Source organism: Gopherus evgoodei, chromosome 7 (assembly GCF_007399415.2).
Source record: "Gopherus evgoodei ecotype Sinaloan lineage chromosome 7, rGopEvg1_v1.p, whole genome shotgun sequence".
Classification (NCBI taxonomy): Eukaryota; Metazoa; Chordata; order Testudines; family Testudinidae; genus Gopherus; species Gopherus evgoodei.
The window spans coordinates 45,912,166-45,933,994 of NC_044328.1; the positions used below are offsets into that span (position 1 = coordinate 45,912,166).

The 21,829-nt window shown below is 41.2% G+C and overlaps 1 protein-coding gene across 12 annotated transcripts in view; it reads left to right on the forward strand.

Moving 5' to 3' along the window:
- Positions 1-21,829, forward strand: part of HERC4 (HECT and RLD domain containing E3 ubiquitin protein ligase 4) — an 89,410-nt gene that overhangs the window by 33,401 nt on the left and 34,180 nt on the right. For 10 of the 12 annotated variants that reach the window (XR_004001427.1, XM_030571200.1, XM_030571196.1 and 7 more), the window contains 9 exons: positions 1,349-1,408; positions 1,562-1,673; positions 2,299-2,488; positions 5,325-5,497; positions 10,220-10,339; positions 14,571-14,594; positions 17,143-17,241; positions 18,834-19,001; positions 19,161-19,304. Coding sequence is in view for 11 of the 12 variants with exons in the window: in XM_030571200.1 (XP_030427060.1) it covers positions 1,349-1,408; positions 1,562-1,673; positions 2,299-2,488; positions 5,325-5,497; positions 10,220-10,339; positions 14,571-14,594; positions 17,143-17,241; positions 18,834-19,001; positions 19,161-19,304 (1,090 nt within the window). In the remaining variant the exon portion in view is untranslated. The other 2 variants (XM_030571206.1, XM_030571207.1) reach the window with 2 other exon arrangements.

Here is a 21,829-nt window from a genome sequence, read left to right on the forward strand (position 1 = left end):
GGGAAGTAACCTTGCACACCTGCTTCAATGAGGTGGGCAGGGAGCAGCTGGGACCCACACGTGCACCTTAGCACACCCTAGGGAGTGGCGGAGCTCATTTCTAGTTCAGACATATCTTTTTTAAAAAGAGCTTTAGGTAGGGTTAACATACATCTGTACTTTCCCGGACATGTCAGGCTTTTTGGATCTTAAATCGCCATCCAGGAGGAAAATACGGATGTATGGTAACCCTATTGGTACAAAAAATACATACTGTGGCAGAACTTTTTATAGGGAACCGGTTGCTAAGAAATGAAAGGCTTTTTTTTTTTTACATTTTTTTTCTTTCAGTCATCCCTGCCGGGGCCCCGCCGAAAATGTTAGAATTGGGCCCCACACTTCCTCAAGCCGGCCCTGCCAGCTGCGGATGGGATTCAAAGGCTGTCGGGAGCCCAGAGCCCTTTAAATCTCAGCCACAGCCGGGATTCAAAGGGCTCTGAGTTGCCCGCAGAGATTCTCGGCCGTAGCTGAGATTTAAAGGGCTCAGGGCTCCCCACCGCCACGGGCAGCCCAGAGCCCTTTGAATCCCAGCGGCGGCTCCAGCGGATGCGCTGGGGCTGGGATTTAAAGGGCTCGGGCTCCCCTCAGCAGCAGGAGCTCTGGGCCCTTTAAATTCCTGCCCCAGCCCCACAAAGCTCTGGGTTCCCGGAGCCCCGGGCCCTTTAATTTGACCCTGAGGGCTCCCAGCCAGCTCTTTAACTGGGAGGCCCTGGTTGATTTAAAATCAAATATCACCTCCCCACCACCAACCTTTCTTTTTGGCCCACAGCTGTTTTGGTGGGGCGGCACTGGGAAAGGAGGGTTTGTTTCTGCAGGGCTGGGTGGTGCTGGGGTGGAGTGTTTCCGCTGGGCCGGGGGGTTTCGGCCCTCAGCTGTTTTCTTTGGAGTAATGTGGCCCTCGCCGCTTTACGAGTTGTGCAGGCCTGATTTAAAGCATTTAAAGTCCACGAAAGAAGCTACCTAAAAAGCACTTTATAAAAGTGATTGCCTGAATCAGTTCAAGTGTCAGAAGTATTTTCCTGTATAAAAGTACCAATTTTATACAAGTTTATTTTTCTTTGAGAAATATTCAGAACATGGGGTCTGCTCTTTGTTAGTTTATATATACAAAGCTGTCCTGTGAAAATTTGTTTTGTTTTGACTATCTCAAGTTAGCATTTTGTCTTATCCAATTTCATTTACTGATATTGCAGATAGGCATGATTAGATATTATATGAAGTGTCATTGGGGTATAAATAATAATTTATAGTAAACATAAACTTTCATTTGATATGTAAATCTAATTTTTCTTATACATATTTTTTTTAGTGAAATAGATGGAACGTTTTCTTCAGCTGGCTGCCTAAATGGGAGTTTTTTAGCTGTCAGGTGAGTGGATAATCTTGTAAATTTCAGATTTCAGGATAGCTTATTGAAGCAGAAATAAAAATGTCTGGGGCGAGGAGAGGGTTTGATGTGGAGAGGTGGGTGAATGCAAAATTTTCTTACAGGCTTTTTTTTTCTTTTTTCTTTCCCCTTCAGTAATGATGATCACTATAGAACTAGTGCTCGATTCTCGGGGGTTGATATGAACGCTGCTAGACTACTATTTCACAAACTTATAAGTCCTGACAATCCTCGTATATCACAACAGGTTTGTCCTGCAAATCTTCCTTAGATGTAGTCACACAGATTCATAAATTCTGCAGTTTTACACCTTGATCTGGTTCTTTAGTATAAAAAAGTAATCTCTATAAACCAGTTCTAAGTTAATGGGAGTTTGTAAAAACATTTTGTAGTGGGCAGCAGTAAACCACATAGAACATTCTCTGTGTCTAAATATCTGTGATTTTAATTCCATACCTTTTCTATTTTAATGCTGTAATATGTACATAGATAATAAAACATTATAATATGTATAATAATCTAGGTCTGTTTTTTCTAAATTACTATGATTTGTGTTAAGCATTGTATATTTTCTGCACTGTAACCTTCATCTTTCCACAAAGCAGATTTTAACTATGAAGCTTTTGCTGTGGAATAGTTACTCTGTTTTTATCTGAGGTAAACATTGGTACATGAAGCAAATAGCTTCACTATTGTGCTTATGCATATGCATGCAGTAATACTGTTTTCAAATTACTGTTCTGCACTGCACACCTGCTCGTCTCATATTAGGATCAAACCCTTTCATTAACTTTGTGTTTATATTTTCAGATGTTTGCTTATTCATTTTTTGTTTTAAAATAAAGTGAGTTTATTTCTATGCAATGTTGTAGGTTGCGGCTAGTTTGGAGAAGAACCTTATTCCTAAATTGACTACTTCCTTACCTGATGTTGAAGCTCTAAGGCTCTATCTCACTTTGCCAGAATGCCCACTGATGAGTGATGTGAACAATTTTACAACATTAGCTATTCCTTTTGGAACAGCTGTTGTAAATCTCGGAAAAGCTCCACTGAAAGTACTCGGTAAGAATTTTTTAAAAATCTTCTATGTTGAAACTCTCTCTCGCCGAAAATTGGTAGTATGTGGAAATTGCATAAATGAATTCATAGGATCTGTAAAATATTTCTCTATATAGTTCTGTAGAATCCCTCAAGGAAAAAGTTAAGAATTTTAGTTTTTTCTCTGTTTCTTTTCTATTACTCCATCACTGAGAGGTATGTTCCTAACTAGGTAGGAAAGTGTATATCTTCCTTAATATCTTTGTGAGCTACATGCCAGTCCATAAAATGGATCAGTTATCATTGTCTTCAGTCTGATTCCTTTTGAGAGTGAGAATCTCTGTAGTTCATGGATTTCTTTTAAAGGATTTAGAGGGTTTTGGTGTTTCCTGTTAGACTGGTTAATTAGTGTTTACATTTTCTATGTCCTCTAAATACTCATAATTATCAGTAAAATTTAAATCTGCATAATCAGGTGTGTTTTCGCTCATCTTCACTCTTCAAAGAATGTGGGGGGCAGGAGGGGGGGCGTGGCTGTTGTTTCTAAGAAATCATATGCCTTCCCTCTCTTGTAGATAGTTGCTGTTGTACTGGAAGAGTCATGGCTCACCTCTCTCTTGTCAACAGTGTCCTGTAGGCAGTTTCCAGGGTTGCTAAAGAACAGACATTGAATTCACATCTTTGATTTACTTAGACAAAGCATTTTACAGTTTTCTTCAATAGGTCTCACCATTGCTGCATAGAGGGATATTGCCATCCTATTCTGAGCCAGGATATCTGGTCATATACAGCCTAAAATCACTCTAACTTTCTTACCTTGTTGCTTTACAGTTTCATATCCTGTTAGCTGTCTTTATTGCCTCAAGATCCTTTTAGACAGTGCAGCTTTCACTGTATCTTCCCATTGAATAGCTATTTGACACATTTTTCCCCATAGATTTTCTGGCTTTAATTTATATTTGAATTATATCATATTTTATTTCCTCTGTTTGTAACAAAACTGATTCCGTTAGAGTGCATTGTAATTAGGTAACTGTTTTATTGTGCAAAGTTAATTTAGAATGAAGGAATGTTCAGATTTAAAGATTTAACAAAGTATTATGCTAGGAACAGCTTGTTACTTCAGAGATTTGCTGCACGTCTATCATGTTACAACCGTTTCCGTAGGAGGAGGCAGTACTTTAGGGATAGCTCTATAGCTCCTCTCCCCTGCCATTTTTCTGTCTCCATATGCAGTTGCATACTGACAAACATGCAGCTCTTTTGGAATCCCCTCTGTCTGCCTATTCAATATGCTTACCTTGCTGCTTCTTCATCTCCCTTCAGAAGTGCCCCAGTGCAATAGATACTAGCATACATATTTGCCACTAACTTCTATTTTTTTCAGAATTCCTAGATTTAAAAAAAAAACAACCCAGAACATTTCAGCATAATGTCCCAATGTCCCTATTTTTAAGCCCAAGTATCTGTAATTTCTTCTTCAAGTGATTGCACATATCTGTTTCACTGTAGATATGTGCATGTCTTATAAACAGATGTCAGAGATTTTTTTCCCACAGCAGTACCTGTTGGGGAGGCTTGAGCGCCCTCTGTCACCACATGCCACTGCGTGCTGGTATAAGAGGGCAGAACCGCCTAGACTCGCCTCAGTTCCTTCTTACTGCCTGTGACGGCTGTTGGAGTGATCTTCGTTAACTCAAGTGCTTTCCCTTTCTCGTAGATAGTTGCAGTTATTGTTCTTAGATTTTTGTTTTCTTAGATAAATTAATGTTATGTTTCAGGGGTTTTTTGGTGTCCTTTTGGACTGTTTGTCATTTTTTTAGTACCGAGCTCAGTACCGGAAAGATGCCTTGCTCCCTAGGGTGTAAGTCCTGTGGGACTTGTTCAAAGCTGATGCTGGTTAGTTATTCCCCATCTAACCTGCTTTAAGTGCATGGGCGAGACACATTAGTGACAGGTGTCACATTTGCAAGGGCTTCAAATCCTGGTCAAAGAAGGGCAGAACAACAAGGTGTACGTGCTTGCTTTTGAAACCAGCACTGAGACTCCCTTTTGAATCATCACATGGGGAGAGCACCCCAAATACTTCAGTGTCAGTACAGAGTGCTCCGTCAAAAATTATCATAGGCGTCTCAATCATGATCACCGGCGCCGAAGAAGAGACACAGATCTTCTTCAGGCTCAGTGTCTCACCCATCAATCTTGGTACCAAGAAAAGACAGAGGCAAGGACTCTGCTGAATGTGTGGCAGAGAGGGCTGCTTCAGAAGCCTCGCCATCTAAAAGGGTTTTGTTGCCTCCTGAGCTGATGCCAGGTCTGTTGGGGCTGACACTTGAGAGACAGTTGAGAAACTGAGAGGGATATGCAGCTGCAAGGGACTTGCTCAGTCTCTCAGTACTAGTTTCACCAGCTCTCTGCCCCCCAGCTGCAGCCCTGGGGCCAGAGGAGCTGTCATCTTTCTTTCCCTCCCTCTCCCTGCCCCCCCCCCCCCGCAGCTCTGGGGCTGGAGAAGCTGTCAGCCCCCCGCCACAACCAGCAAGGTTGGATGTGGGATCCAGAGACCATGTTTGTAAGGTTTGCTATTGCGAAGGGCATTATAGTGGGGTCTACTGTACCAGCGTGTAGTGGCGTGTGTCAACAGAACATGCTTAAGTCACCCCAATGGGTAATGCTGAGGGGGAAAAAATCTCCAACATCTGTGCAGGAGGCATGAGCCTACAGATCTTGAAGAATAACAGTTACGGAACGGTAGATAACCATTTCCCATTCTAAACAGTTTTCCTACACCAGTTCATTTCAGTAGAGATGCAAAGATGTGATTTATAAGTTTTACATTTATATGTTCACTCTTTATTGACAGAAAACTGGTGGTCTATACTTGAACCTCCATTGTTCCTCAAGATCGTGGAGCTGTACAAGGATGTTGTGGTCCACCTCCTGAAATTATACAAGATTGGTATCCCCAGTTCTGAAAGAAGAATCTTTACCAGTTTTCTACACACTTCTCTCAAAGTTCTGGAAATTTTACATAGGGTATGTCCTGAGCTATTTTAACCTAATTGTTGTTCCCAAATTGCTTATTTTGTTAACAGTTGTGAAGTGTTAATTAAGTCCCTTTTATTCTGTAATCAGTGAGGAATTTAAAGTGCTCTGATTTAGAATTCTTCTATGGATTGACACTAATAGTTTTCTTGTTAGCAATGCCTTTTGGAAGTTTAAATCAGTGGGATACTAAATTTTAGTTTGGCAAGCATGTGCATGCTCTCATTGGGTAGGACAGTTACCATTTTCATGGAAATGCAGATTGAATGGAGTAATTATATTTGAGAGAATACAGTAAAATACCTTGGAAGACTCAAACTTTCATTTACCATAGTAAAATTGAGACTATGCATTGATGTGCAGTTATTTTAAGACTGCAGCTTAAAAAAAAAAAGACAGGACTTCTGAGAGAATTATGATTACTCCCTCCTATTCCCAGTTTATTTGAATGGAGTATTAGCATTGAAACTTAATCTTTAGTGACAGTGACATTCTGAATGTTGACAAAAATGGTTTTCATAATTTGGAACCTTTATTTTGTTCACATTACATGCCTGTGTAATTGCATTGCCTTATTAGCTATCATAGTCTTTCCTTCGCCCTTCCTTGCTGTAGTTCACTACTCTCTCTTTGCATTTTGTCTTTATATGCTCTTTGGGGCAAGGCCCATATCTTCTTAAGAGTGTGTGTGTGTGTACAACATCTAGCATGTTTGGCCCATTTGTGCACTTTGTATATTTAATAACAATTTTAAAAAATCATGAAATATTATGCTGCTTCAGTGCATGAGATTTGATGTGGAGAGCCAGTTGAATCCTTAATTTCATGTATTATTAGCAGAGAGACCTACTTTTGAGGTGTGCCTGTACACTGCACCAAAGCCTGGAAACTTCCCCCAAAATTTGAGACTCTTGGGGTAGTGTAGGCTTTGTCTCTAGCTGTGGGACATTCCAGGCAAAGTTATATATGGAAATAGGACTCTTGCCCGTCCTTGATTCTTTACAGCTGCCAAAGTAGCAAGTTTGAACATCCTCTGGTCTCTTGACTTTAAATTCATCTGCCTCTTTTTGGTTTTCATCTTCCTGTTTTAGGCTGTTTTTTAGTTTAATAGTTAATCGAACACAGTGATTACTGTTCTACAAAAATCTTCAGGCAGATAAATGTTTTTCTTCCTTAGAAACTGTCCTCCTGACTCACCCAGTTGAGTTATTTTTTTGCAGTCCTGACAGTACTTTGGAATAGGACTGCATTTAAGGACCACCGTTCTTGTGGGGACAAGATGTCCATTACAGATCCCCCATAGATAAAGCCTTTGTTGCTTGCTGAAAAGTATTTATCCAGCAGAAGTTCCATGTATGATGTTCACTGTCCAGGCCTGCAGGAGCTATGAATCTTCGTTGGAGTCCATGATAGTACAATTCTTAAAGCTTTCAGAGTAAATGGAGAGTTGGAACTATCTCTAGGTCTTCTAAGTGCCGATCTTGGAGCGAGTCGAGTTATAAGAGGGTCTGAGAAGCCAAAGGTAGCATTGGGCTCAGCACCAAAACATCTTTTCTCAGTATCAAGAGTGAGAAAAGAAGATTGCAAAGTCCCACTTTTTCCCCCCTGAGAGTAGCAGTTCCAGCAAAATTGGCACCAATTGGTGGAACTGTAAGATGCTGAAGTAGAGGTTCCTGCTCTTGGTGCTCCTAGTTCAGAGGGAAAAGTCTTTATACCCTGTTCAGAAGGTTAAGTCTCCTCTCTTGGAACCAAGTAAAAGCTAATCTTCTCCAGTGAAGCTACCTTTCTTGGTTTGCTCTTTTGTTCTCAAGGGACATATGGAGGAATATATTCACTCGACTTCCCATTACAAGCCCATCGCCAAACACTCCCCATCTGTGTCAGATGTGAGGGTTTCTGGAATCTGTTTTGGTACCATGTGAGATGGAGTTGAAGGCTTACTTCTGGGGTCTTTGGTTTCCTGCTTCTCAAATTAGACCTCTTTTCTGAGAGAGGAGACAGCGTTGCCTAGTGGATAGAGTGCTGGATTTGGGGAAACCTGGGTTCTAGTCTTGCCTTTCCCACTGGCCTGCTGGATGATATTGGGCAAGTCATATCACCTCTCTGTGCCTTAGTTTTCCCATCTGTAAAATTGTGAAGTGCTTTGAGATTTACTGGTGAAACATGTTATGTAAAAGCAAGGTTGTGGTATTTTGTTGTGGAGTGAGGTAGCACAGGAGTAGAGATTACTTTCTAATGTTTTTCCATCATATGCACCTGAAAGGTTAACCTTGAAACCTGTTGAGGCATCTGTCTTTCCTGTTCCACAGTTGATTAATGAATAATATATACAAAAGGAAGAGAATGTCCATAAGGAAGATGAAATACATGGAAGATGTTATGAAAGACATCTGTGTCTCCACCAGAAGATTTTAAACTCTTCCATGACCTTTTCTCCAGAATAGCAGGGTTTTGAGCTTCCATTACTCATGGAAATTGTAGATTGGTTTGACATGCTGAATTCAGAAGTTCCTGGCATAATTGATTGGGTCTTTGTTGTTGACACCATACTCTATCCTCTTAAATTCTTGGAAGGCAGACCTATTGTTCCAGGCTCCCCCTCAATAATTTGACCCCCCCACACACACACACTTAAACCGATCATCTTATGTTTAGGAGAGCAGTTCTGCAGTCATTGTTGAATTACTCTTGTCAAACTCACTTCTTTAGAGAGAGCTTAATGCTTGTCAGTCTCCCAATGACAGCGACAATATTCAAAGAAGAAAAATAAGTTGCTTACACGTAATTGTATTTCTTTGAATGAATGGTCAGTGCACAGTACAAGGCTTACTCTCCATTGCAGCCACGCCTCCTTTTATAATATTACCTAAAATATTCTGTAGCTTCAAGTGGAAGTCTTCACGGCACCTAGTAGCCAAAGCTTTTCAGAGGTTGGGGGGTATGTTTTGAAAAGTGTGTGTTCTCACAAATTACTAAAACTTCAGTTAAGGTGAATAAACTTTTTTTCTTTTGCTGCCTTCATAAACCCTTTGTATCTGATCAGATGTCCATCTTCCCTTGCCTCTCAGATGTTCAGTGACCTTTAATCAGCACAGTGTTACGTCCCTTATGAGAACCGTATCTCCTATTGTACTCTGAGACCCCCGGAATCAGTCTAGTCTTGGAGACATTTACATCTTCAGTTCATGCTTTTGATGTTGTATTACTGTTCTCTGTGAAAGAAGTGCAGTTTAAAAAATGGTAGTTTTTACTGCTGCTCTGCCCCTTGTTGCTTCCCAGGAAATTCCAGATTTCATAGAGCAGACTCAGTGCAGGGTATTAATTGGAATGGCAGATTAATGTTCAAAAAGACAGCCTGATTGAAATCTTTACAGCTGTGCTGTCTGTTTTCATTTCCATAATAGGAATATTATGAACACGTGACTTTTAGTGGTTGCTTTAGATCTCTTCTAAAGTTATCTGCCTGTCTTTCTACTGTATTGCAGTATTACGGTGGTTTCATCTTCAGGACACAGAAAATGGAAGGAGGGGCAATAGAAGTTGGCTTTTTTAAAGCAATGATATGAATTCCTGAAGTGTTTTCATTTTCTACATTCATGTCTTTCTAATCTTGGATGCGTGTGGGTGGGTGGCTGGGTCCTAGCTATACTGTAAGTAAAATCATGTTTTTGTAACATATTTTCATCCTTTTATCTGGTACTTCAGTCTGCCTAGATTACAGTAAACTTATATAGTATCTACATAGCAATTTCCGTCCTTCTCCTCAAGCCAGCCACACAGCAGCCAGGTTGGCATCCACACCTAGTATGCTGCTAACCTATGTTTGTATCAGTAAATTCTGGAAAAATCTGGGCAGCTATCCCATACTGGTTTTGTAGGGGATTAAGTACCAGGAGGAAATATACCCCACACAGGAGCAAGTAGGGCAGTATACTATGGGATGTCCTGTTGCACGAAAATCTGGAGGGAAAAAGTATCAGGCATTCTGGTTACACAGCCAGGTTTGGAGGATCCTGCCTAGGAAGCAAAATAACAATGTTTGCTTTTTAGGAAGAAAGACATGTACAACTAACAAGGGAGACTCATAGTTAACTGTAAGCATAGGTAGCTAAGTTTGTGTTGATAAACGCTATTAAAAGCAATTGTCATTAATTGGTTACAAACTAGATTAAAAATTGCACTTTAGTCAGGGCCTTTAAACAAACAAAAAACAGTACTTGAATAGAGCGTTTTCTTCATCCCCCATCCTTTCCTTGATCCTTGGACTTTTAAATGAGCAAATATGAGATGGCCACCTAGAATGTGGTTTCTGGTGGATCTCACAAGGCTTCATTCATTCTTAAATCTGCAGTAATTTTAAAATGACAGCACTGTACAGTATGTAACTATATTCTGCAGCTATCACTGTTGCATTTTTCTTGCAATTCCATTGGATTTCTGAATAATCTACATTTCAACCTCCCGTATGTCCTTTCTTCTGTTCTTGTGGGCTTTGGACACCTTTAATGTTTACTCTTTTGGGAAGGAAAACCTCTTCGCTAGTTTTTGTTTGGCAAGGTATCCAAGTTCAGTTAGACTGACATAGCTTAAATTGTTTGTGTTCTTTTTAAAAAGACTTCTTATGTTAAACATTAGAGACTAAGCAAACTTTTAGTAGCAAGTAATAATGACAAATACAAATAATGAAAAGTAAACAATCATACTTTTCATCAGGTAAATGAGAGAGGAGGACAAATTATACAGTATGACAAATTTTACATTCATGAAATACAAGACTTGATAGACATCAGAAATGACTACATCAACTGGATCCAGCAGCAGGCATATGGAATGGTGAGTTTCATGTTTCTTTGTGTTCCCTTTTAAAATATAACTGTAGCTTCCCTCTATTCTTTGGGTATCTCTTGCTCTTTGTAAAATGCCTTCAAAAATCACGGTGGTTGAATGGTGATTGTGTTAATAAGGTATGAAATTAATATAAATTAATTTATATTAATGAAATATTTAGTATAGAAAGAGCTCTTACTGGTCTAGTGCCTTATCTGCCACAAGGGCCTTCAAATTCAGCTACACAAGCAATTATTCAAACACATCACAAAAGGTAGTTGTTAATGAAAAAACAACATAGTATTTTGAATGGAGTTCCATGGGGATCTGTACTAGGCCTGATACTATTCAACATTTTCATTAATAATCTGTAAGTAAATATAAAATCATTGCTGATTTAAAACTTGTGGATGCCACGAAGATTGATGGAGTGCTAAATAATAATGAAGGCAGGGCAGTCACACGAGTGATCTGGATCACTTTTTAGTAAAATGCTTTAATAGTCAAAGAAAAAGTCATCTTGGAACAAAGAATACAGAATAGGGAACTGAATCCTGGAAAGCAGTGGCTCTAAAAATGATTAAGGGGCCATAGTGGACAACCAACTGAACATGAGCTCCCAGTGCAACACTATGTCAAAAAGGGTTATTGCAGTCCTTGGATGTGTAAACAGGAGGGTAGTGGTGAGGAATATGGAGATGACTTGACCTCTGTATGCAGCATTGGGGAGGCAGACATCTAGTTCAGGTATCCGTATTTTTAAGCATAGTATTGCAAAATTAGAGAGGTGCATAAAAACCATAAAAATTATTGGAGGGCTGGGAAAAAATTCCTTCTGTTTAAGATTTAATGAACTCAAAAGGTTTAGACAATCAGAGAATAGTGAGAGGTGACTTGATTACAGTGTATAAGTACCTTCACAACGACAAAATACCAGATACAGATCCTTTAACCTAGTGGGGAAAGACAGCAAGAGCCAATGTATGTAAGTTAAAGCCAGACAAATTCAAATTAGAAATAAGGCACAGATCTTGAAGGCGATTAACTTTTGGATGTATTCTTCATCATCTGAAGCCTTCAAAATTGGATATCTTTCTGGATGAACTGCTTTAGTCCAACACAAATGATTGGGCTCGTTATAGGGGTAACTGAGTGAAAGTCTATGGCTTGTGCTATGCCAGAGATCAGACTGGATGATCTAATTGTCCTTTCTGGTCTTAAAAATCTATAAACTTATTAAAACCTTCCCTTACAGTGTGTGGTTTTTTATTATTATTATCTGACTGTCAAACCTATAATTGTAAGCCTTGACTTCTTTATAATTGTTACTTCTCTTGTTAAAACTTTGGGGCATGACTGTTTGCTCAGTTCCTTGGCGAAGTTTGAAAAAAAATGCCAATTGAAGCTCTGAGAAATACCACATTTTGTCCATCACAAATCACGTTTTTTGTACAAACTGCTTGAGGTGAAGATGTGTTCCAAGGAAGTGAGTTTTGTTCTTACTTTACATATTGAACCAGTAAGTGAAGGGGACGTATCTTTTATCTTTTGCTTATGGAAAATCCTAAGAGTCTGTTGTTCATTTTGTTCCCACCTTCATTCTTTGGAGCATGGTCCAAATTAAAACAGTTCTTTAGCACTGAGCTTCATACCAAAGAAATCGTTGATGGTCCTTTCAATGGGAGTAATTATTCTGTCAGCACTTCTAATGTGGCTCTTATTCACTTAGTGCTATTTTCAAAATATGCATTAATGGTAGGGAGTTTCCCAGGGTACAAGGCCTAACGGAGTGGGGTCCCAGTTTATGACTCTGGCTCCTACGCACTACAGTAATACAAGTAATAACAGGGGCTGTTTTTGGCTGAGTGTCTTACGTCTGGCTTATTGATGGATGGACTGAATCCATTTCAGGTCATCCTCCCTGACTGTTCTTTCATTCCTGTGTCATTCTTTTAAGGTACTTTGTGGGAGAAGTTTCAGTACTGACACCCGCTAAATTATTTTTCTTACTGGTAGCTGAAGAACTTCAATGGTGAAGAAGGAAATACAGTAAAGATTTCCCCCACAGTAAAGCTTTCGTCAAAAGTTGATTAAATCTCTTTTCCTTTCTGTACAATCTCAACTTTTTGGGACCTGTTTTGTATCTATTGGAAGAGAATGTTCCTATCTTAGTCTCTTCACCCAGTGTGTGTGTCTGTATTTAGATCTCATTGCAGGTGCCTTTTTTTCACCCTTTTGTCCTGTTCAGATGAAACCTCTTCATTGGTAGATATGTTCTTTATTTTTGGCTCTACAGAGGTTTCCTGATCCAACTTTTGTTAGCTTCAGCATAGTAGGATCGTCATGCTTTTGTGATGGCTTGCTTGTTAGGTTTATGAGACTGATATTTTTTGCTGCTATTGCTTTCATTGGCTTCTGGGCTCAAATGCTCTATGAAAAGTTGAAAACCCTACTCTATAGGCACGTTCATTGTTGAGATTTTGAATATGAATTTCAGTGGAGAGGGGAACCATCATGTGTCATGATGGCTTTTGGGTCAGGGGAGGGAGGACTGTCAGTTGGTCCATAACACAATGGATATCTTTGTCCTTTTTTCTTTCCCTAAACTTTAGAGGACCTGATTTTAGAGGTTTCAAGAGGACTTTTTGGTACTGAGGTATTCTGTTGACGTACATACCTGGCAAGCTCTGGCAGGTCAATTCTGTCACTTACTGGATGAACTTTAACACAGTCCTTTATCTGGAAGCACTTTCCCTCTAGTCAGTATTCTAGCTCTGGGATCTACTTTTATTAATCAGTTAACTCTGGGAATAAAACTTTTTATATATACAGTGTCTTGTTTGCGTCAGTTCTTCTTGGCTAAAATCTGATTGTAATATTCTTTTGTTAGACTTTAATTGAAAGTTTTAGTGGACTTCCAGAATTCATTAGTACAGTTGTGTTTTACTCTTCTAGCGATGGAAGTGTTTGTCTTAAGAATACCTTCTGGTAGTTCACTTGAGACCAAATGAAATGTTCTCTGAACACAAATAGCATATTGTATCATAGCTTCTATTTGGGAAATGCAGCTTGTCAACTCCTTGGGCTCTGTTCCAAGTCACTGGAAGAGCTTTGCCAATGCCAACCTTCAACCATGAGGTAGACATAAGTTGGAAAAAGACCATTACAGTCTAATAATAAAATACTAATATAATGAGTTGTTTTAAAAGCAGTTTAAATTTTGTTTAAAGGACACTGAGTGATTAGGGAAAAAAATAAACAGGTGCCATGTGTGTACACAGCTCCACAAATGTGCACTTTCACATGCATTATATTTGGAGAACTAGGTAAGCTAGTGTTTCAGAGAAGGTAAGGGGTGTGTGTGTGTGTGTGTGTGTTTGTTAAACAAACACTTTTGTAGTTATCATTTTGGCCATTTAACTTTTATAAGTGAAGGACTCTGACATCCTGGTCCCTTGAGATTTTTCTTTATAGTACTAATTTTTTTAAACTTCTTGGTGCTATTTAAATGTATTTTCCATTTTCTACCCTTGGGAAATCTCTGTCTTAGCATTCAACAGAGGGTGACAAGGAAACATGCAAGAAAGAGAGAATTAAAGTGTTCCAGCAACATATGCCTCTTCTGTCTCTAAATTTCCCTCCAAGATAATCCAAAAAGTTGCACGTTCTTTCTTCATCTTTGTGTACAATAAAGTAGTTACAGATTGTGGAAACAAATGATGATTTGTCTAAATTCCTGCTCTAAATGGCTTTTGCACCTTGAAAATCAAAACATGTATTAACGCTTTGTTGCATTTAACATATAATATGGTATAACAACTTGAGAAAAGGGAAGAATCAAAAAGCTTTCTTTTTACATAAAGACTCTTAGTGAGTAAGTAAGTATTATATGTAGAATGCCAGTATTTTAAAAATCGATAATACTACTGTTAATATAATATTTATAATACATTTCCCATAACTTAGCATTTATTATTTTTAGCGCCGTCCATCCAAGAAAACTTTACTGTAGCACCACTTTTTAAAGACCCTAGATATAGTAATTAAAAGTATCTGGTTATAGTCTGTAGATTAATTCTAAATGCAAAATTTTGTTTTTATTTGCTTCTCTAATAATTCAGTTTTAAAAATACTGTAGCTAAATATTTTTGCTGGTTCAGAGAAGAATAATTTAATGCAGACACTAATTCTGCTTTTTACTCTTAATTATTGCTACCTTTGTGCATTGCTGTCATAGGACATCAACCATGGATTAACTGAGGTAAGATTGGTTGTAATCTGGCTTCCTTTTCAGAGGATAAGGAAATGAGAAATTTTGATTAAGATCTAGTTCTGTCAAGGATTAATTGTAGAGTATTAGATGTAAGAAAGACTTTAAAATTCGTGTGGGTATAGTCAAAAAAAATAGCTGCACAATTTTCTGAAGACATGTTAATTAATCAGGTTGGATATAGAAGTCATGGAGTACAACTATAAGGCCTTGTGTACACTACAGTTTTGTTGGCAAAAAGCAGCTTTTGCCGACAAAACAGTGGAGGTGCACATACTGCAATACTACTTTTGGCAACAAAACTCTCTCCTGTTTTGCCAACAAAATAAAATCACCTTGACAAGAAGCATAAAGCTTTTTGCAGCAAAGTTAGAGTGACAAAACATCAGTGTAGTCACTGTGTTCCTTACTTCGCCGTAACAGGCCTCCAGGAGGTATCCCACAATGCCCACCGTGACCGCTCTGCTCACTGTTTTGAACTCCACTGCCTCTATCCAGCTACATAGGCATGCATCCCTCCCCTTTCAAAGCCCTAGGAAGTATTGAAATCTTCAGTGTGGAGAGCTCACATAGCCAAAGCCCAGCTGAACATGCCAGCTTCGTTAGCAAACGCACTCCTGCCTGGACTACAGCAGAGGGGGGGATCATCTTGATCTGTGGGGAGAGGAGGCTGGGGGAATACTCTGAAGGAATCACAGAATCAAAATGTTAACTCTGGATCCTGCTCTTCTTGGCACTAGGAACGCAGCAGGCAGGCATGGCTGGCTGCCGCTTAGGGTAGCGGAGGGGAGAGGGAAGGGGGAAGAAACTCGGAGAGGGAGCAGGGAGGAAGGGTCTGATATCAAGGGTGTCCCCCCCTCCCCCTGCCTCAGGATTCATTGCTTCCAGCTACTGTTTGAACTTAGAGACAGCCAACACATTCACTCTCGTCCAACACACACACACTCCCTCTCACATAGGTGGCAGGTTATATGTTTGCGGTGCTCGAGCACCAGGAATATTCAGGGCTGGGGGCCCTGCTCCAGCAATATTTGGACCTGGGTCTCTCCCCTAGCCCTGCCTGAATCGGGCCCTGGCCCCTGCAGGTCTCGCCCCTGCCTGCTTCTGCTGCCAGAGTGGAACGGCTCCTGGCAGAACTGATGTCTGCTGCCCCAGGGTCCTAGTGCCTGCCTTCCACTAATGGCAAGGCAGGCTGCCCTTACCCTGTCCTTCGGCCCTATCCCTGAGCCTCTCCAACACCTCAAACCCCTCATCCCCTCCACACCCTAATCCTCTGCCTGAGCCCCCCCACATCATGAATCCCTCATCCTCAGCCCCAACCCTCATTCCCCTGCACCCTGATCCTCTGCCCCAGCTTTGAGCCCCCCCACAGCATGAACCCCTCAGTCCCATAGCCCTCACCCCTGCATTCCCTCCTATCCCCAAACTCCCTCCCAGAGCATTCACCCCCTCCCAGAGCGTGCACCACCTCCCCTTTCCCACACATCCCTTCCCACTTCCAAACTCCCTCCCAGAGCCTGCACCCCTCAACCCTTCCTACACTCCCACCCCCAGCCCAGAGCCTGCACCCAAACGCCATCCCAAAGCCTGCGCCCCTCACCCCCTCCTGCACACCCACCCCCTGCCCCAGCCTGGTGCCTGCACCCAGCACCCAAACTCCATCCCAAAGCTTGCACCCTGCACTCCTCCTGCACCCTAATCCCCAGCCCAGGACCTGCACCCCAGACCTCCCCCCCACCCCAAGCCCCTCGCAGAGCCTGAGGCAGGTGGGGGCGGAGTTTGGGGGGTGGAGTTGGAGGGGGCGAGTTCTTGGCACCATGAAAGTTTCTACAAGCTTGCCACCCATGCTCACATACACACTCTTCCTCGCACACAGTCTCCCAATACGCACCCTGTCTCTCACCCCCCCCACTCCCTGTCACCCTTTTACCGCCTCCCCCCCCCCCCTTCAGTTGAAGAGCGGCTGGCAATCTAGTAGGATGCTCCTGGAACAATGAGATTGAGAAACCTGCATAATTTGCTGCTGTACCTGCCCCATGAGGCATTGCAAGCCCTTCCCAAAGCTACCCACTGTGCACTGCTCTCTGTCGATGCAAGAACTGCTGTTGTGGATGCGCTCTGCCGACAGAAGTGTGGCCATGCAACACCAATTTAACTAAAACGGTGGCTGTTATATTGGCATAACTTGCATTGACAAAACTCTGTAGTGTAGACAAGGCCTAAAATACTTTTAAAACTAAGCAGTGCAAGCTCAGACTAGGATCTGTAACCAGAATGCTTTCTAACCTCATACCTATATCAATAATAAAGATTTAGAAATGATTTAACTGTTGATGAAACGTAAGAGAATTCAAAAATCCACTCCCTTTCCCACAACAGTATGGGCCCTGCATTGACGAGTAAAATCTTTTGTCAATAAAGCAGATATATTGAATGAAAGGGAACCATTTTTACAATCCCATTTTTTTCTGACTATAACTACACTTTTTAAGTACCATATGATAACTCTGTGCACTAATATTTTACTTTTTTTTTCTAGCTAACAGACAATCCAGTTACAATTTGCACATACCCTTTCGTGTTCGATGCACAGGCAAAAACTACGCTCTTGCAAACAGATGCTGTCTTACAAATGCAGGTAAAATGGTTTTTCATGCTTTCTAAACATCAGGTTTTTTTTAAATATCCAAAAAGGACTAAAATCTAACTATTTTGAGATCTATTTTTTTTCCTTCCTTCCTTTTGTACAAGTAATTTGCATGATATAAATTTGGGGTAGTTTACTTTTATCCCCCTTTTTAATGTTTTGCATTGTATTGTTTGGTAATCTGTGTAAATTGTTATCTTTTGTAGCAATTTCTCTCCTTTTCAGTAGCTGGGTGGCACTTTACCAGCCAACTGATTGCTTATCTCAAACTGTGGTAGGTATGCTCTTACCTACATCTGCAATGCAGTGTGAGAGAGCCAAGGCTTGGAACTTGTTTTAAATGTATTTTTTGTGGAAAGGTGGGACTGAAATTCTTAATCTGGAAAAATTGTTGCAATATGGAGATTTCATTTTTAATATTGAGCATCATAGATTCTTTCCCTATTTGCTGCCATCAAATTACATACTTGCTATTTTTAGTTATTTCAGTTTTGCATTAATCTGGATAAAGCTAATTCATAAATATAATGGTTTGTAAAATGCACCTTATACTGTGTCCTTTTATTTCTAAGCATGAGTTATATTCACCTAACTGTGTGTGTTATGCATTGGAAGTCCATGTTTCTTATTTGTTGTCTTTGTTTCTATCTGAGCAACGCTGAAACGTGTAGCAAGTGACTGAAATAATAGTTCCAAACACTCTGACTACTTGAACTGCTCCCCATCCTCCACATGCCCATTTTCATGTTGCCTGTTTATAGTGATAAGAGCCCGTGTCTTGAAGCTGAATATAGACAGGAAAGAGGCACTGTGCTTGTATGATATGCACTCCTGGTGAAAAATATGAATTCCTGTAATCACAATAAGTTGTTAAATATAATTTTGAATGTGTTTTCAAAGCTTGTATTCACCACTGATGCTCAAAAATCAGCAATTGTTATGTGAACAGAAAAATAAATGAAAATTCAAGGAAAATGTTCATTCTATGCCTGTGCCCATTTACAGAATAGATTGTTAATCTCTTTTAGTACATATTTGGCAAGCTTTTAAGAATTCTGTGCCATAATCGGAATACTCATGACAGTATTTCATGTTATGCAGGAGAAGGAAAGCAAGTGAAGATTGTTAGACAGTGGAAGAAAATACAACTCAACAGATATAAACAAAACAGCTACTAGGAAAATATGAACAAATATTACTCTGTGAAACCACTTCTTAATGCTTATTTATGCCAGATTAATATTTACCTCCTCAGCCTCTATTTGCCACTTTTCAATAGACCTTGGATGGGTTGTAGTGTGTGTTTGGCTTTGTTTCTGTTATACAAAAGTTTTTTTAATTGTTAAAAACAGTAACTTAAGACTTATGGAACTGTTGAACAGCACTGTTGGATTTGTTAGTGCTAGTAGGAAGCATATTTGCTGAGGTTAAATGGATGTGTAGTGTGCTTAATCTAAAATTGTAACTCCGAGATATGTTTGCTAAATAAATACATTGATAGAAGCTCTTAAATGTTGGCTTTTTCATGTATGCAATGTTAGTTATTATTACTATTACTAAGGCTTTTACTTGGTTTTTCCCAGATGGCTGTTGACCAGGCTCACAGACAGAATTTCTCATCTATTTTTCTCCCTGTATTTGAATCTGTCAATCCTTGTCTAATATTAGTGGTGCGCAGAGACAATATTGTAGGAGATGCTATGGAAGTCCTAAGGAAAACGAAGAATGTAGATTACAAGAAACCACTCAAGGTATAGCCAGTTTATATTGCTTAAATTCTCTTAATCTAACATTAAATCAGATTATAATTTTTATTTTAGTATCTGTTATACCTTAACAAATTCAGTATGTTTTTAGATTAAATGTACTTTGTTTTGCATTTCCTTTTTATATTCTGTGCCCATTTTCAGGTTATTTTCGTAGGGGAAGAAGCTGTTGATGCAGGAGGTGTTCGCAAAGAATTTTTCTTGCTCATCATGAGAGAGTTGCTTGATCCCAAATATGGAATGTTTAGGTACTATGAAGAGTCCAGGCTCATCTGGTTCTCTGACAAGGTACGCTTTACTCTGCAGTAAATGAATCCTCTTTTGACTTATCATGGACATCAAGGATATATTTCTAGAGAAGTGGAAATAAATGGCCACAGAGATTCATTCCTCTCACTATTGAATTAAAATCCCCCCCTTCATTGCACATTCTGCTAAGATTCTGCTGTTCCCCACTAATTCTCCCATAATCCTGACAAGTATAGCAACCAAAAAATACCAGGAAATGTATGGTGGTACAAATAGCTGAAACTCCACAAAGCAGGATAGCAGAGAAAAGTAGGCAACATCATGTCTGACTGCTTCCTTTCCCTTATGTAGCTATATCTACGGAGCTTATGTAGACAGTGAAGTTGAGAGACCTGGCTTCTGTTCCTGCTCTGTTATTAACTAAGTGTGTGAGCAAGTCACGAAAGCCCAAATTTTCAAGTGTTCACCAGTTCGTTGCCTCTGTTTTTGGATATACAAGTTGAGATCCAGTCACACCATGATAAAACATTAGCGTACCTTGCCTTTTGATAATGGGTCTAGAGAGGTCAATAATGTATATCGCTTATATTTTTAAATGGAAATTTTATATCATGACCCTAATTTTCAAAGGATTGAGTAATCAAATTTTAGTCCGTTAAAAGCACTGTTCTATTGGAATACTTAAACACTTTTGACACTGCAGGAACTCCCCAGAAGCTCAAAAAGTGCTGAGTGAAACAAACACATTCTTCTTTGAGTACCTGCTCATGTCGATTCCATTCTAGGTGTGCGTGTGCGCCCACGTGCACAGTTGTTGGAGACTTTTGCCTTAGCGGTATCCGTAGGGCTGGCTGTGGCACCCCCTTGAGTGCCATGCTCATGCATCGGTATATTAGTCATTGCTGGCCCTATGCACTCTCAGTTCCTTCTTACCGTCCATGGTGGTTGGTCAGAGCACCTCTTTATCTTGCTTCGCAAGTGGTCAGCAGTTTTTCCTACTCCTTGAACCTTGTGTTCTAGCAGTAAATAGTTTGTTTATAGTAGATTAATTAGTAAGTAGCTGTTAAGTACTGTTGTTAGTCAGGTAGGGTCCCGGTGGGGACTTTGACCCAGATGGGGCATTTCCCAGTCTCCGGGTTTTAAGCCGTGCTCTGACTGCAACAGGCATATGCCTGTTAGTGACCCATTTGGTAGCTGTTTGAAGTGCCTGGGGAAATCCCACGTTAAATAGAAGTGTCGCAGCTGTAAGAACTTTTGTCCTGGGACACAGAACGCAACATTCACTTGATGGCCCTCCTCATGGAGGCTGCTCTTTTGCCCAGCCTCGAAGTCGGCCTGGCCGGACATAACGCCAAGCACTTTGGCCTTGGTGCATAGCGCAGTGCTGGCATCGGACTCTTCCTGCCATTGATCCCCTTCGCTGGTGCCCAAGAAGAAAGCTAAGAGGAGGGACCTGGCACTGAGCAAGTCGGATTGAGGGGCATTGTGCAAAGGACCCTGCTTGGGTTGCCCACCTATGCTGGAGCCGCAAGGGGGCACGCCCCCAAGGGGACCTACTACCCCCCTAAGGGATTTGCCACCAACTCCAGGGAATGATAGAGGAACAGGCTGATGGTGCAGTCAACGCCCTCTCAGCTCCCAGCACCTGGACAGCAATGGACTCTTCCACTGCAGCTGGCACTACATGCAGCGATGGACCTGGTGAGGGCTCCCTGCGAGGGCAAACCAGCTGTGACTGAGTGCCACCGGTTTCCAGAGCCAAGGCAGAGTCCTTTGTTGCTGCATCCTGGGTCTCCATGTCAGGCCAGGTCACCGGTTCGTTGTTGCAGGTCACCGGCACCGTGCTAATGATCTCCACCCTTGCACTGGGCTTCACTCAGAGGGAGGCACAGTTGGCACAGGTCATCTTCGCACCAGCATTTACCGTCACCAAGACCTAGAGGATGCTCCCCAACACAGTGCCACTTCCCTACACCCGACATTGGTTTGACCATTCGAGGCACCACTCACTCCCAGCGATGGTGAGCGGCCATACTCCGGCGTCGATGGCCCTGCTCTGCTCACCAGAGGAGGATTTCTCTGGCATGGAGAAGGAGTTTAGCCCCTCACCAAGACAGCACTATCATGACTGAGCTCTGGAGGTTGCATACGTCACAGTGATGCTGACCTGCCAGTGCAATGGTCTTACTGGAACACTTGAGGCATGCAGGTTATGTCGATGCCCCCATCTCACCAGTCCTTGGTCACCATATCGGGGACACCCCAGTTGGCATCAGGTTTGGTGCAGGAAGCGCCGGTGGGCACTGTGGTGGAGGGACAGATGCCCACCTTGATTCCCCCTTCCCCTGTGGGGAATGATGCCCTGGGCCCTCCAGTGGTTGTCATCTTCCTCCTCTCCAGACAAGGTGGTGGCGGGGCCCTCCCATGCTAGCTGGGCCCTCCTGTGCTAGCTCACCGGATGACTTAAGGAGCACCAAGTCCTGCTCCGACAGTTGGCCACTAATTTAGGCCTTGAGGTGGAAGTGATAGCGGAGCAATTGGATAAGTTGTTCAGTGTGCTCTCA